At 39.5% G+C, this 15,972-nt stretch overlaps 1 protein-coding gene across 1 annotated transcript in view; it reads left to right on the top strand.

Annotated features, from left to right (window-relative positions):
* Positions 1-15,972, top strand: part of kiaa0825 (KIAA0825 ortholog) — a 137,336-nt gene that overhangs the window by 7,100 nt on the left and 114,264 nt on the right. The window contains exons 3-6 of the mRNA XM_087794667.1: positions 5,266-5,428; positions 5,580-5,774; positions 5,852-6,037; positions 6,134-6,458. Of these exons, the coding sequence (XP_087650793.1) occupies positions 5,266-5,428; positions 5,580-5,774; positions 5,852-6,037; positions 6,134-6,458 (869 nt within the window). The remainder of the gene's footprint in view (positions 1-5,265; positions 5,429-5,579; positions 5,775-5,851; positions 6,038-6,133; positions 6,459-15,972) is intronic.

Here is a 15,972-nt window from a genome sequence, read left to right as displayed (position 1 = left end):
CCATCTAGATAGAGAGTAAAACTATGCCATGTGTGGATTGAAAATATATGTTACATTCATGGCCATAGTTGAAACTGCGTAAAATGATAGAACTTGCAATTTAACTTCATCTTTTTGCGAGATTAATGGAATTCAAAATATAATAGCACGTCCTCCTGCTGTCTGAGAATTTGGATGTGCCAGACTTTACTTGTTCCATTTTTTGATGACTTTTTTCTCAATTTTCTATTGTTGAAATCTGAAATTGAAAAAAAGATTTAATAAATAAAAACAACTATATCATCAAGAATATAAAGAAAGTCTTATTTTAAGTTAGTCCACATCAGTTTAGTTGAGTGGTTTGTCTCTTAAATTCTAGTGACAAAGTCTAAAATCAATTAGTGAATTTACTTTAATTTGTATTGACATCTGAGGTTCAGGTTTTTTTCCTTGTTTATCTTGGTAAACCGTAATAAAAAGTACAACATTTTGAGGATTAAAAGGCACAAGGAAAACTTCCCCAAAGGCAGCTTTTCAAGGGTCCACCGCAGCCACACATCCAGTCATCCAATACTTAATTGACTTATCTCGATTTCGGGACAAATTTCGGAAGTGCTGCTGATAAAAGTCGAGCGACAGTTTAAACTGGGGGGGCTGCCCACACCCGTGAAGGACTGCTGCCTGTTTATGGGTCAACGTGAGTGGCCGCTCGCAGTTCTCAGATGTCAGAGATTTGCCTCGGAGCTGCTTCCTAATTGAAAGAGATTAAGATAGGCTGACAACGGAGCTGGCTTCCCCCAAATTGAAACGCTGTAATCCATTAGTTTTCATCAGATGGGACAGTGATGCAGTGCAAGGCCGGGGTACGAAGTGGGCCACCAGGAAACGACCTCTGATGAAGTGTCGGCACAGGCCACGGGTCTGTAGACAGGCCTTAAGTTTCACGTTGACGCGATAAATGGCCCTGACTGGGCAGCTGCCAATCTTTGTTAGTGTATGAAATTCTTTTTTTATTCAGCATTTTACCATCTAAATACATTTAGCAGTTTGTGTTAGTGTTTTTTAGCCATTTCTTGCACGTGTGTTCAGTTAGCGTATCGGTAATATCAGCTCTCTGGTATCATAGTCTGGCCCGGGTGACTGGAGGCTGAGAGTTTAGGGCACTAAGTGGGCAACATACCGGACCGGGACGGGATCCGTTTTCATCCTGTTTATTTAAGACCATTCAATCCTCTTTCCCCAGTAGAATGGGGCCCTTTGACGGAGGAGATATTTGGTTCTGTGGCGGCTAGTTCCGACCCAAGGTTTATCTGAAAGGGATCCTCCAGCCCCCCTTTTTTTTTTTCGCTTCCAACGCCCCTCCACATGTGGGGAAGTGAAGGGGATCAGAGTGCGACAGACAGAAAGCCCCACAGAAGCCCACCCACACTAAATTAATTTTGACAAGGAACTTAAGATAACGTCAAGGCGCTGACTAATCGCAGGATTGGGTTGCTGTAAGTCAGGGAGCTGTGAAATGTGCCATCATATCTAGTAAAAGACCTCCGCTAGCTTCCTTTCTCTCTCACTCTAGGCTAGGGTAGCAAGGATATGGTGTTGACTGGCCAGAGAAACAATCAAAGGAGGGAAAGTGTATAAGTTGACCAAAGCAAAATGATTGAAATGTTTGCCAAGAGGCAGTTTTTCCGAGTCATTCTCCCGAGTTCTTTTGTCGGCTTTCGGCCGCTGAGGTTTTTGTCATTACCGGTCCATCCATTGTCTTCTTCGCTCAACAAACCTGAAGTGTTTTATTCCCCGTGACTGGTGGTGTTTTCTACACACTTATCCTTTCCTGCGCTCTCCTTCTCTTTATGTGTCTCGCCCGCCGTCCGAGCTCCTGGCAGTGGAAGTCATCAGGTTGGGAGCTAATCCTGCCAAGTCGATTAGTAGCTGCAGGTAGCTTTCACGCTCAAGAGCAAGAGGTCACCACATTGTAGAGAGCTAGATGGGCTTCTTGACACAAGCCATCCACATTGACTCTATAACTTACAGCACAAGACCCTATGAAAAGGTAATTGAAAGGCTAGAGTAAAAAAAAAAAGGGTAATTACTTTTTTTTTTTTCCTTTTTGGGTTTTGAGAAAGTAGTGAGAAACGATGTCTGGAGTTTCAGTAGAAAGAAGATTATATTCAACTTCCTTTATGAGGGAATCATAGCGATCGAGCAATAAAGTTAAAGGACAATTTGTTGGTCCAACATGAATGTGTTTTATTGTGTATATTCTTTTTCTTTATTGTTATAATGATTGTTTATTATTTTCTTCTTTAGCATAAAACCAGTTCAATTCACTATGAAATCAATATTATAAGGTGAAGAAATGCTAACTAAGGTGAAAATCCAGCAAACTTGAAGATGAGGTATGATGGCTCAGAAGCGCAAAATCATTTACTTGAAACAAATTTCCAAAAATGTAAAAGAAAATTACAGTGTTCTGAAATATACCTAGACATTGTTAACACAAAACTAAATGTTCTATAATGAAACTGTCATTTTGTGACAGTAGTGTCAGAGTTTGAAATTAAGTTTCAATGCTTTCAAAGATTCCATGGAACACATTTAAAAAAAACCTGTGTATTAATTGTATTATTATAAAACAATTTGAATTTTAATGTCCGAGTCCATCACTTCCCAAAAATGGATAAAACATACATAAAAGGATTACTAAGTAAAAAATGTATTCTTAGCCTGCGCTTCTAATAATCCATGTCTGTTGAATAGAACATTGATGACGACAATAATAATAATACACAGACATTTTATTTTTTCGGATGGCAGTTTATCTACACTTTTAACTTTTGAGAGTGGCTGGAAAGCGAGCCGCAGATGGAAGCCTATTTGAGACCTGCTGCCTATTTGAAGGCTTGGGTTGTTGCCCAGAACACAAGCTATAAACATACATGAACCCTCTCTTCTACTATTCCATTAATTTCTTTGAGGGCAAATTAGGAAGTGTTGTTGCGACTGTATTGGTAACACTTTTACAATTTAAACGTCATCACGTATTTAACAGGTCTTAGTTTTATATTGTCTGTCATGTAGCAAACACTCTTCCGTGTGTTAAGTGTCTGTTCGCGACACTAACAAACCAACCAGACCATGGTGTCGATAAATTTAATACTCGACGCCTTCAGCGCTCAGAATCCCGGAGGTTTTTGCAAGAACCTTTACAAAGATGAATCCAACAGCGAGAGCTTTGGGCAAACTTCAACTCATAAATTTAAACAATCTGTTTAAATCTCTTGGAACTCTACAGCAACACACATCAACATGGACTATCAAAGAGAGGGCGGAATAAAATAGATTTGTGTTGAACACGCTTGTCCGCAGAGGAAGCATATACACTTTCTTTCCAATCGGGGTTTTTTTCCTTTTTTTTTTTCTTCTCCTCATCTGGTCTGGCTTTAAGAACACCGAGGAGAGAAAGGAAAAGGTAGTTAAACGAAGAGCGAATGATAACATTAAGCAGGGTTCAGTCACAAACATGGCAGTTTGGAAACTGTCTATAACGTTTTATCCTCTCCTAATTTCACCGGCAAAATGAAAGCGTGTCAGATTGAACGGTTATTTAATGTGTTGCCATTGAAACACATCTGGGTGTGTTCGTGGCCCAGCAGCAGGCAGGAGGCGCTTTATGGACCCGTGGTAGGGAATGAGCCGCCTGGCGGGGTAACGCCAAGGGCTAAGGACAATGTGAACTGAAACACATACGTGCACTTTATATACTCTTATAAAGCCAGCTAATGTTTTTGTTATTAGCAATTCCTTGTAAACGTCTTTGGCGATTCGAAGCATGTAAGAAATAAAGGTAAAGGTCGAAGAAGAATTGACTAGATTGTGATGAAAAATAATGTATTCCTCTTTTCTATGTAGACAAAATAGTAAAATGGTGAAGTGTATATACACAAAATTAACGTAGTAATCCAGTTCATGGTAAGTATTTTTGTTTCTTTCCTTCCATCTTCTTACCTGATTATCTGGGACCTGGGACCTGGGACCTGTGTTTGTCTTATGTTTTCTTGGCCTTTTAAAGTATATATTTTAACTGTTTTTGTTTCTGATTGTAATAGCGCGACCCTGGGCTAGAAAGGCTTTACAAATAATCTTTACTTTGTTTTTACTCCGTGTGAATTTTTATATCAAGAAGCAAATAATAAATATATCTAAAATATTTCTGAAAGGGACAAATAGAAAAGGCATCATCTATCAAGGTTAACATGAACATTACCAAGAGGCTTTTGAATAATTTCTAACAGAATTTAAATGAAAAATGTAATGGACGGTTTTGACTAGTTGTTTTTTTATTTTTTACTATCATTTACAGTTTTAAAATGGTTTAGTGACGTATGGAATTGCCAGTAAAATATGGTGGTATAGTAACTGTTTGTTTTTTTTCATTTTGTGAGGGCATTTTTATTTGGCAAATGTTACATTTTGATGGAGTATTGATCAAATGTATAATGTATTTAAGACTTAATTCATTTTTCTTACTATCTAAGATAGTCCTCACATAATTATTAATGTATAATAATAATTTTATAATAGAAATTGTGTAATAGAAACTACACCTCAAGACACTCCCAGTTCTCTATGTCGTCCCTTTTTATTGGAAATATTGTAAACTTCTTCAGCTTTTTGGACATTTCAAAATGACTTTACCATCCACATCTCATTTTCTCATCAACCGTATGTTGATTAAAAATAACATCTCAACCCATAAAGCTTCTATAAGATCATACACCTCTCCAGTTGAACACAATGGCACAGAAAGATCCTCACAATCTCATTACATCTTATTTATGCAGACATCCACACACACACACACAAACACTGGCAAATAAATACATGTTGATTTGCATGGAAATGACTAAACATGCCAAGGCCAGAAGATGTCATTTCTAATCTGTCATATTATAGCAGTGCAGGATGGCTACGGTCTGTTAGAATGAAAAGTGTGTGAAATACTGCGTGTGCGCTTGTTATGTATGACATGTATATATACGGTTATGCCTGATGCAAACTGCTATCTGTACCTTTTTCACCGCGGATCAAATCACTCACTTATACGCTGAGGTTTTATTGTGGCAATAGTGAGTGAGTAAACTGAGCTTCTTTTCCCTGGAAGTCGTGCTTCGTATTCATTTATTATCCAACATTGTGTTTAGTGTTATTGATTATTTTGCCTTTCTCATCATCTCGACACCCATTTTCTCAAGACTATTTCTATATCTTTCTCTATACGTCCTAAAGCATTGAGCAGCAGCTTTTGGAGCTCCAGTCCAAAATGGGAGATTCACGGTCAGGAGACCGACCCCCCAGCCCCACTGAGTGTCTACAATGGTTCAACCTCAGGAACAGCACAAGACCTGTTGCCACCAAACCTCAGGAGATTCTGGACTTCTTGAAGGCCATGGTACTGCATAAGTCTTTCTTAATAGAAATATGTGGAGTAATATTGAAGTCATACGGTCAAAATAGAACATTGCTACTGTATATAATTTTACATTTTCCCAAAAAGGCAAAAAAGCTAGATGCCTTATTTTTTAATCCTTTGTTTTTTAAAGCAACTTTATCTGGGCTCTGAAGAAGACGGAAAAGAAAAGTTGACTCTACAGCTGTTGGTGGATCTGGCTACCCAGTGCGGCATCTGCTTCCCTAACGTTCCTTCTAGTACGTTCTTGGTGTCGACGGTTCCATCTCAGTTCGGTGCCTCATCCATGAACCTGGTCCACACCGTCAAAGAGGACTCCTCCATAGAGGTATTGCATACTAACTATTGCCTTTTTAGTTGTTTTTTTTAGTTAATAATCCATGTGTTAATCTTGGATTACCGAAGATCCAGGAGGCCTGGGATAATGTACGCCTCCTGCTGCGACGGTATCTTCTAAACCAACTGTCCACCCACTGCCAAAGATGCACAGACTTGACTCAAACATCTTCCCCTTCCATGTCTCAACGAACCCAATGTCTTCAGCAACTTTGCTTTCTGTATCCAGAGACTGAGGTTCTTGCACATTATCAGGTAAAGCTGCACATATAGTATTATTAAAACAGGTCAATTCAAACTGACAAATAACATGGACAAAAGTGACTTTAAAAATGTATTTTTCCTCTCCAGGAATTCAGGAGTCAGTTGGTCTTGTCGACCCTCAACTCTGTCGTCAGTTCAAGTCCATGTGGCATCACAGGCTTCGACAGATTGTCAAAAGGGTTCTCATCTGTGGTTGGTGTTCTGATTCAAGCCATCACAGAAGACCTCCATGTCTTCACCAGACTAGTAGAACCCTACAGAACCCTGGCTTTCCTGAATGCTACCTACATGAGCACTTTAACACGCAAACTGGCCTCTTTGGTGGAGAGGGAGTCCGAGACAGCCCAGAGAGAGAACACCATGGTCGGGAGTAAGACTAGGAAGTACACATCCATGTCCCGAGCAACTGTTGGTGAGTTTACCATCGCTTTTATCACGCTGTGTTCGATGCATTAATGTTGTGTTTAAATGTTTTGTAGTCCCTCGTATAGATGGTTCGGGGTACCCCAACAAAATCTTATGATTGTCTTCTGTGATTGTTTTTCTTTTATCTTACGTATACGCTACTCACTTCCTTATAACCTTTAGGTATTAGAAGGAGCTACAGGAGAAACTTAAAAGGCTAAGTGACATTACTGTGATGAAAATAAATTAAATAAACCTTTCTCTTGAGAAAGGAAACATATTTTCTGACGGCTCAAATAAAACAGTAATATCATGAACGTGTTATACATTTAATTTAATCAGGTTAAAGTGTATTTATAATACTAATTATTTTGTGATTAAAAATGAATCCCTTATTTTGCTTTTCAACCTATCACTTTTCATTGTTAAATTAATAAATAATATATAAATATCTTGAAAAAAAAAGATTCTGTGTCTCTCTTTTTTCTGTTGCATATATATTCCTACTTTAAATACTATTGTAAAACAAATAATACAATACTAAAATACAACTTCATGACCTTTTTTTAAGCTTGCTTTCTACCTCTTAGATAAGCAAAAAATATCCATAAAAAAACTGTTATCTAAGTGTTTGAGACTGTTTTGAAGTAAAAACAGTAAAAAATGAGACTTGAATTGATTGAAATCGGTTTATGATAGTCTGCCAATATTTATTATTAATCATTCAAAGGTATATCAAATGTGACTTATTTAATCTTGGTCCTTGATGTTATAATTGTGTAGCAGCGTCAGAATGAGAATCATCGAGCTGCATACAAAGCCACTTTTCCTACATATATTTACTTTGTTTGTTTCACATTGCCATTTTCAGATACTGCCCGGGGTAAGGATGCACCATAAAAAATGTGCGTGAGCCATTGTTTACTTTTTCAATAACAGTGCAGATGTCAGCTTCCCCGTGAACAGCGAGAAAGTGCTTTTTACATCTGCCATTCTTAGATAAACACACCGCCAGCCTTGCCTCTTCTTTCTTCGTTTCTCTCCTTCCATCTTATTCTCTGTTTTCTTACTTTCCTTCTCTTTAAACGTAAGATGAGAGGAGGCAGCCAAGATAATTGGCCATGCGTCAGTTGGGCTGTTTGATCACGTAACACGACGGAGGCTACACACCTACGTGCCGCTCAACAAACCGTCAAATGTAGCACCGGAGGCTGAACACGGCTCCGAAGGGAGCAGGAGACCTGTGCTGTGTAATGATGGTAAAATGGAGCAGTTTTGCCGATGCTCCGTTTATTTGTGTGTGTGTGTGTGTTTGAGAGCTTGACGATCATCAGCAATCCACCATTGATGACTGCATCAGGGGATTACACTTTTTCTCAACCCTTTTTTTTTTTTTTTATCCATATCCCACCCGAATGCCCGTGGCTTTAGACAAGCCAAAGTTTGAACATGAATGTATAATCTCCTTTCACACTCATACAATGCCCATAATTGTCACAACAATTATGACAGTGGTAACCAAACTTGCTTCTATTTTCTTGAGCATCCGCAGGCTCCTTTAGATCTCTGCTTGCTTCCCTGCTGCGGTATTGTTTATTCCTGCAATGGAGGCAGGGTGTATTTTGATAAGAACCAAGCCTTGGGAGACTTTGCTGCCTCCCAGGGGAGCAGCACTGTCTGTAGCATCAGCCACTGTCAAACCACTGAACCATTTAACAGCATTCATGGCAGGATCTACCTCCTCTTTTAACCCCAGCGACTCAAAGGCAGCCTCAAGAATTCTACCTAGAAACATCTGAGGAGTTTCCAACCCTCGTCTTCTATTGTCACTAACCCACTTCCTTTTTTCTTTTTTTTTTCTTTCTTTTCCTTTTCCCATTTCTTGTAGTTTTCCAAGTGTAATGGGGTGAAAAGTGAGGCTTGGGAGTAGGTTGGACAGGTTGGCTGGTCAGGAACAATACAAGCTTTAAACCGTAGTAACACACCTCACTGAGTCTGATCGAAAGTAGGTGGACCAGAGCTACACATGCATGTATCTGTGCACGTGGAGCTCTGAGTGCCCATGTTTGGGCCACAAGAATAGCAATTGACTTAAAATAGAACAAACCAAAAACTATGTATGTGAATGCCATGTATCAAAACATCATTTATGTACCAAAGCACAATTTTTACCTTCCTTGAGGAACTTTTTTTGTAGGCCTTTCTATCTTTAAATTCACTGCGAATAATTCTTATTATCTGGACTTCATTCTGCTTGATATTTTCGGTAGGTTTTGTTGCGTAAAGATCAAAATTTCTGTCAAAATATCTTTCAAGTTAAAGAAATGCATATAGAACTTTCATGTAACACAATTACTACATTGGTTCTTCACTTTTATTTTGAAAAAAGAAGGAAGCTGAGAGCAGGTACTTCCTTCAAAAAAGAATACCAGGCTAAAGGAAAATAACCCTTCATTAAATGATGTGTCTAGTGGGCTGTAAAGAAATTAAAAATAAATAACATGATGCCTTTATTCGAACATTTATTCATAAGTCTTCAGAGTACTTTCTCTCGTCTGGCTATAAAATAAAAAAGATGGTAAAAATCTCTTTGCTCTGGTGCATTTTTACACTAATCTGTAGCCAAAACATTTGAAACAGTACAATAGTGTTTAACAATCTTGAGGTTGGTGGCCACTGCACATTACAGAAACCAGCTGTAATGGATTTGGACTTTTCTATGACCTTGGGCCATCTTCTAGGTTTCATAGGCTGTAAGAATCTACCGTGACAAAAATCAACGAAACTTGTTGAAGTCCACGGCCAAGAAACTTGTGTGTATATTTTTAATCAAATGTAAGTATTAGTACACATGGCTGACTACTTGAGTCTGTGACTTGAAGGCCCTTATTAAGGACTTGGAAAATTTTGTGATGAAGTGTCAAATGATATATTGTGATTTAAAAAAAAGAAAAACATCATTAAATTAGCATATGGCATCAGTCATTTGCATGGGTAATACATGTTTTGGCAGACTTCAAAAGCTTTTTTTCGAATTTCACTTCACGCACACAAAGAATTCATCCCCTAACAATAGACCATGGGGGTGAAGACGGGGTTGAAAATTTTTGTTCAAACACTTTGCAACCCCGTTCTGATAGCGCTGATTTGAATACCGCTTCCACTAATTTCCCCGTATGATGCCGGCTGCAGGTCCCTATAGATGAAAAAAAACATGTATAGCGAGCACGTTCCCCCCCCCCCAAATGCACCCCCCCCACATCACCCTTCCTGGCTCTTTGAACTCTTTCTTAGTCTTAGAACAGCAGTCTATTCAGTGGGGAAAGAGGTTCTGTAAGACATGGGGTTGGGTAGGCTGAGGTACCGACTGGTATTGGAGGTGCTTGTGGGGATTGAGGCTACTTGGGAATGGCGTTTGTTAATATTTAATAAGAGCTGCTCCTCACTAGATCATATCTGTGCCTGAGTTTATACACACTGTCAGCCAGGGACGTGCACCCGCATGCTGCCACGTAATTATGGGATAGGTGGGTAGGTAGATGGGAGGTGTGAGTTCCGTCTCCAATTTATGGATGACACTTCTGTATACCGCTCTGTTCTTATCTTACCCCGACAATAAGATGCTATTGGGCGTATGTCACCTGGTTTATATATGTATATTTATATGATTCATGACCCTCGATCGAGGCTATTGGGATTCTTTATTTAATATGTGGTTGTCCGTGTCATTCGAGTGGACACAATGGCTTTTGTACGTTACACTTGAAAAGCTCAGGGATTCAGGGATTTGAACAATTTCCTGGCACCTTAAATGGAGTGTACAGAAGTCCTATTGAGAGCTGCCCGGTATTTCGCTGTGAAGTGTCAGCGTGATTTGCAGATGGCTCGAGAACAATAACACAGGCAAGGGTAAGGCAAAGGTATCTTTGACTACCCTAGAAAAGCTATTGCTATTTTATCAACGTATGGAATCGAGAAAGATGGTGAGAAATGTTCTAAAATAAAATGTATGACATTCAACAAAGATGTCAACTGTATCTTCTCTTCTGCCAAGAGGCGATCGAACCCTGCTGTTTCCTGGTAGAAAAGTGCGTCGGGGAAGGGCCACGAGAGACGACTGCTGTGCTTTTTTTTTGTTTGTGTGTGTGTGTCACCATGTGTGTTGCTTATCCCAGCAGGCGGTCTTCCATAAAAAGGCTGTCTGGTTGTGCAGCGGGCTGCGACTGACATGAAGGACCCCAGCTGACGCAGGGTCCTTGTGTTTGGTCGACGACGCTTTATGTTTCGTTGACTATAATATGGCAACAGTATCTTGATTAAAAGGGTCGTAAACAAATGCATGAGCAAATCAACATATTTCTTCATAAGTCAATTTAAACTGGGATGCACCCTTCACAGCTGGTGGTGAATGTTGTTTGCAGGTGAAAATGTACCTCAGATTTTAAAATAATCTCCTGTGATATGATATTTAAATTAAGTTTTTGCTTGTGTTGTGAATGTATACTTGGCATAAACCCTGTTTCACCAAGATTAGTGGTAGAGTTATAGTTTAATTTATAGATTCAGACTTCCAGGCTGTTGCTCCTAAGCTTTGGAACGATCTTCCTTTCCCTCTGTGTTTGATGGAGTCTACTGACTCCTTCAAGAAACATCTCAAGACATTTTTATTTGTTCAGGCTTTCCCTTGATTTTCTGAAACTCCTGTGTTGTTCTCGGTGTTGTATGGACCGTTAGAGTATATATTTTATTGAGTATTGTTTTGATTGTTTAAGCGCTTTGTGACCCTGGTCTGGAAAAGTGCTATATAAATACAAATTACTTACTTACTTAGGATAAAAAAAGGTTTTAGAGATTAAGTGACTTTTTCAAAAATATATTTTTTAATGTATCTTTGCAAGGAGCTTTTGATGGCATTCTCTATTAATTTTTTTCTTTATACCAGTCTAAAAAGAATACTACTTATGTTGACCTTTTATCTAAATCATTTGTTTCTGTGACACTTTTAAACTGAATTTCCTTGAAAATTGAATTTGCTTCGCTACCAATTACATACACAATCATCCTTGTTTTTACTACGTGAGACTTATAAGCAACATTTAACCATTTTTACATTAAAAAAAACACCTTTTTTCAGCTCTAATGTAAATTTTGCCTTTCTTAGAAATCATAGTTATGTTATAATAAAGTCAATTAATTTGTGATCTAACTTACACACACAAATTGCACAAATACTGTGAAGGATCTTTCATTTTCTACACACACACACACAGGCTTTGAATCCTTGAAAACGTAGCGATCACATGTATAAAGTAGAGCCACAATGGGCAGTTGGAGAGATAAGGTGCCCCATCTGATGGTACAATTTACACCTCACAAAGAAAGAAAAGAGGAAACCAGGGGAGCTGGGGAGGACACAGAGAGGGATGCTGTGCAAGAGAGAAATTAAATCAGCGTCTAAATTATTGCATGATTGCCCATTCCCCAAAGACTTAGGTATCATTTGGTAGAAAGTGTCTAATAATTGGTTTTCGGCCATGTCAGACACATGCAATTCCCCCCACTAATGGCTCTGTTGGAAAGCGCTGGGCCTCCTTGGTCAGAGGAGGACAGAAAAAAAAAAACCCAGACTGCGAACTGTATGTACCGTGGCCTTATTCATGATATAATGGGAAGATGAGGGGAAAAAAAAGGGGACTCTTAGAAAGCGATGGATGCATAGAAACGGAGTGTGTTCACGTGAGCGAAGAGGAAATGAAGTGGCAATAAGTGCAGCCAAAGGGGAAATGCTCTTCACCATGAGTTTAATACATCAGTCTGGGGATTTGGCAGCCCGCCACACAGCAATTGTTTACCTTTTTGCTCACTGGTTGCATCTGTTCTGTTTTGTAAACGGCACTAAACTATTCGCCCGTAAACACCGGAATCAATAACAACTGCTCAGGGAATTCCTTTATCCAGGCCCTCCCTCTCCTTCCCTGTGTTCTCATCCCTAACCACTACCCCTTTCCATTCCTCTAGATCTCCTCCTCTCTCCCTTCTGTCTCTGTTCCCTGCCAGTCAAAAAGATGTGTGCACCGTATATACATGTGTGTGTGTGTGTGTGTGTGTGTGTGCTTTTTGCATTCCAGTTCCTGTTAAAGGGAGGGAGAGGCTTTGGATGGTGGAACCCTCAGGAGAGAGCGACAAGTAGAAGAGTGATGGCTCGCCAAAAATACCTGCTCTATTTGTTTGTTGTTGGGCTTCTTTTTTTTCCCGTGCTACATTGTTGTCATTGTTAAAAGCTACAAACTGGGACTGGCCACTGTAGGCAGGCAGCAACCCTGTAGACATTATTTTTTTTTTCCACCCATCTTAATATAACAAGATGTTTCACACAATGGCTCCTTACACCCCCTTTGTTGTGATCTATTCAACAAACCAAACATGGCGATGAATGACATGTTTTGATTCGCTGTCCCTTACCGTGCTAACAACTGTCAGTCATTTCCCGACTGCCCTTTCAGTTTATCTGCAAACTGATACGTATATATATATTTTTTTTATCGTAAAACAAATTCTCTCTTGTCATTACTTTTTCCTATTAGGAGAACAAAATCCACTTCCTGTTAACACGCCACCACTGATCTGGATTATATTTGTGCGTAAAAAACAGTGCAGGGGCCAAGCCAATGTTTATGAGACCAATGTCATTCCTGTTAAATGAATCATTTTGGCTGGCTTTCAGCGCCAGCCTCCCTTTCTGACTCTCAGTGTATTGACCTTTGGTTGAACCCATCTGCCTGCTAGTGCCCTTGCTCATTCTACACGCCACGCACAATGCCATATGACACACCTGGGTGCTTTTAAGCACACCCTCTCCATCAAGGAGCTATGAGAGCCTCCATTTAGCGTCAGTGTTGTGACAAAGGTATAATGAGGTTTAGATGGCTGTGTACTAGACCTCGATGGCTATAGGGCTATTTGGCTGGGAAGACGACTATAAATACATATATACCCTCTGTGGCTTGATGATGGAGGTGGAGCACGGCTAAACGCCAAGGTCACGGACCCTTAGTGGATTGAAAGGCTTAGCATGGAAGTTTTCCTTGACTGGATTCGGTCGAGGTGTGATTGATTTTATAATACAATTAAAAAATATATATATATGATCCAAACTTGTTAAGGTATACAGCTCTACTTCAAGGTCCTTCGGTATGCATTACTGGATTTGGACTTTTCTGAGTATTTGACTCTGGTGTTGCATGTTTCATTTGTTTTTTAAACTAAATTACGTCCAAAAGTTTCTGGAGTCGACTGTATCCTCTCATCCTCAGTCATGCCAGGTTCTCGCAGGATTGTGTTGCCCCTTAACTGCAGAGGACATAAATACTGTTTACTGCAGAACAAAAATGAACAATGGCCGTGAATATTTGAATGTTAATTGTAAATCGATTGCAGTTAATTGCACTGTTACCATACAAGAACTACGTTAAAAAAAAAAAAAATTAAAAGCAAAAATAAAATTAATACCTTATGTTGTCAAATATTGAGTATCATACAAAAAAGTTGTAATGTATTGCCAAATCAATATTTTCTAACCCCACTAGTTGCCCATCCCTTCCTCAAATTTGGCTGATATAGGCTCAAGCCCTACCTAATTTGTTTAAGATTTTCAGTGGGCGGGGCTTAAGCACATTTTCTAATGTAAATATTTCAATGTAAAGAGAATATGGACAATAGAGGTCCAAGATCACTTAAATCAATACGTAAATTGCCCTTCAAAACACCTGTACAATACTTGTTTTTATCCAAACCAAAAACTAGATCACCTACTCTGCAAGTTGACATCAGGATGTGTGATACCATGCTTGGAGGAAGGGAGCAATAAAGTAAACATTTTTTTAGTATTTTATTCTCTCATTTTGAGCCACAGACACATTTCTGTTTTTGGACGCTATCCACGGAGAGGCTTTTTGCTCAACCTCGCCTTTAATCATTTGAAATGAAAACGGAGACACTTTCTATTTGAACTCTTTTTGTTTATGTCGTTTGAAATGTCCTTCCTTCCTTTCCGTGATGGACTTGGATAACCCTGCTGGAAAGGGAACAAGGTGTTCGACAGAATTGCAAAACATGTATCTTGTTTTTTTCGAAAAAAAGGGTAACAGTCTTTGCCGAAGATGATTAAAACACAGTATTGACAAATACCATTATTTTTTAATAATTTGAGTTATTTTTACGGTGTGAGATTCCTTCTCAAAATTGTGAAAAGTGTTTTTCCATGGAGCGAACTCTTTCATGCACATATATTTGAAAGGACTGAACATGTGCCGTGACTCCACTGACTCGGTCGTCGGGGTAATCCAGTTATGGGATCACAGTGCAAGGCATTCTGGCACCTACGAGTCATCCAGGTCGTCCTTGAAAAAAAATGCAACGTGAGGTCGTCTCCCCCACAGCCGTCTCCCACCGGACCCCATTATGTCCGTGGTCCTGAGTTTCAGACCCGATGCGGCGTTGTACCCGAACAAACACGCACATGCATATCGAGTCGCTCAGTAAATAATAATGGTGAAGTCCACGTGTAACACTCACACATATGGATGCACAGGCGTGGACTTGCTAACAAAAGCAAATTGGAGGTCAGGCTGTAATTCCATAGAGGCCAGCAGGTCGGGTTACAGTCAGGCTATGGTCCTGCAAGACTGACATGTGCAAATTTTTCCTCAAATCCTGTTAAAACTCACAAACTCTTGGTCTTGTATGCAAACATGAACATGCATGAGAAAACACTCATGCATGATTAAACTCCCTCTGGGCTTTGCTATTGTCACGACATCAGATTTGTTTTTGTTTAAAAATGATAAAATTCCATCAGCGCATAAAGGCAACAGTTCGACAATTAATATAAATGCACCGTTTCCACCACGTCTTCTTTTTGTATTCCCATAAACACTCAATCGTTTGAGTGCTTTTCATACTCAAAGCTAATACTGAGCTCATCCATTCCCAAATGCATTCGAAGTGGAGGAGCTCATTTAAGCGGACACACAAAAGTATTTGTGCATGTGTCTGAGAGGATGGCAACGCATCACGCAGCCGCCCATTCTCCAGCTTAATGCGGAACATCCCCCGGGTGATGGCTTTGGCAGCCTCCAAAATGGGAAATCCATATTTGCCGAGGGGGTCATCAGCAGGTTATGAGGGGAAGAAGAAAAAAAAAACACAGATAGACAAGAACGAGGATGTTCAACTTCTGGTGTTGCAAAGTTTTGCATATATTTTTTTTTTCCACCACCTCTTAGTCTATGTTGTGTTTTGGGAAAACATGAGGGGGTCGATATTTATGAGAGGTGTTGTGCCAGGATCAGGCTTGGGTGGATGGAAGGTGGTTACAGACAAGCGCATGTTGGCCCCAAAACATATTCATAAAAGCGTCTTGTTCCCGCTGCTGAACCGTACCTAATTGGTCAAAGTAGAAAAACTGCTTTTGTCGCAGTTGTTTTCTAAAGTGAAACATGGACTTCAATTCATTATCTGTT

Source organism: Callionymus lyra, chromosome 1, assembly GCF_982586985.1.
Source record: "Callionymus lyra chromosome 1, fCalLyr1.hap1.1, whole genome shotgun sequence".
In the NCBI taxonomy this organism is placed as follows: domain Eukaryota; kingdom Metazoa; phylum Chordata; class Actinopteri; order Syngnathiformes; family Callionymidae; genus Callionymus; species Callionymus lyra.
Note: the sequence above shows the minus strand (reverse complement) of the source record. Positions and strands in the feature narration are given on the sequence as shown.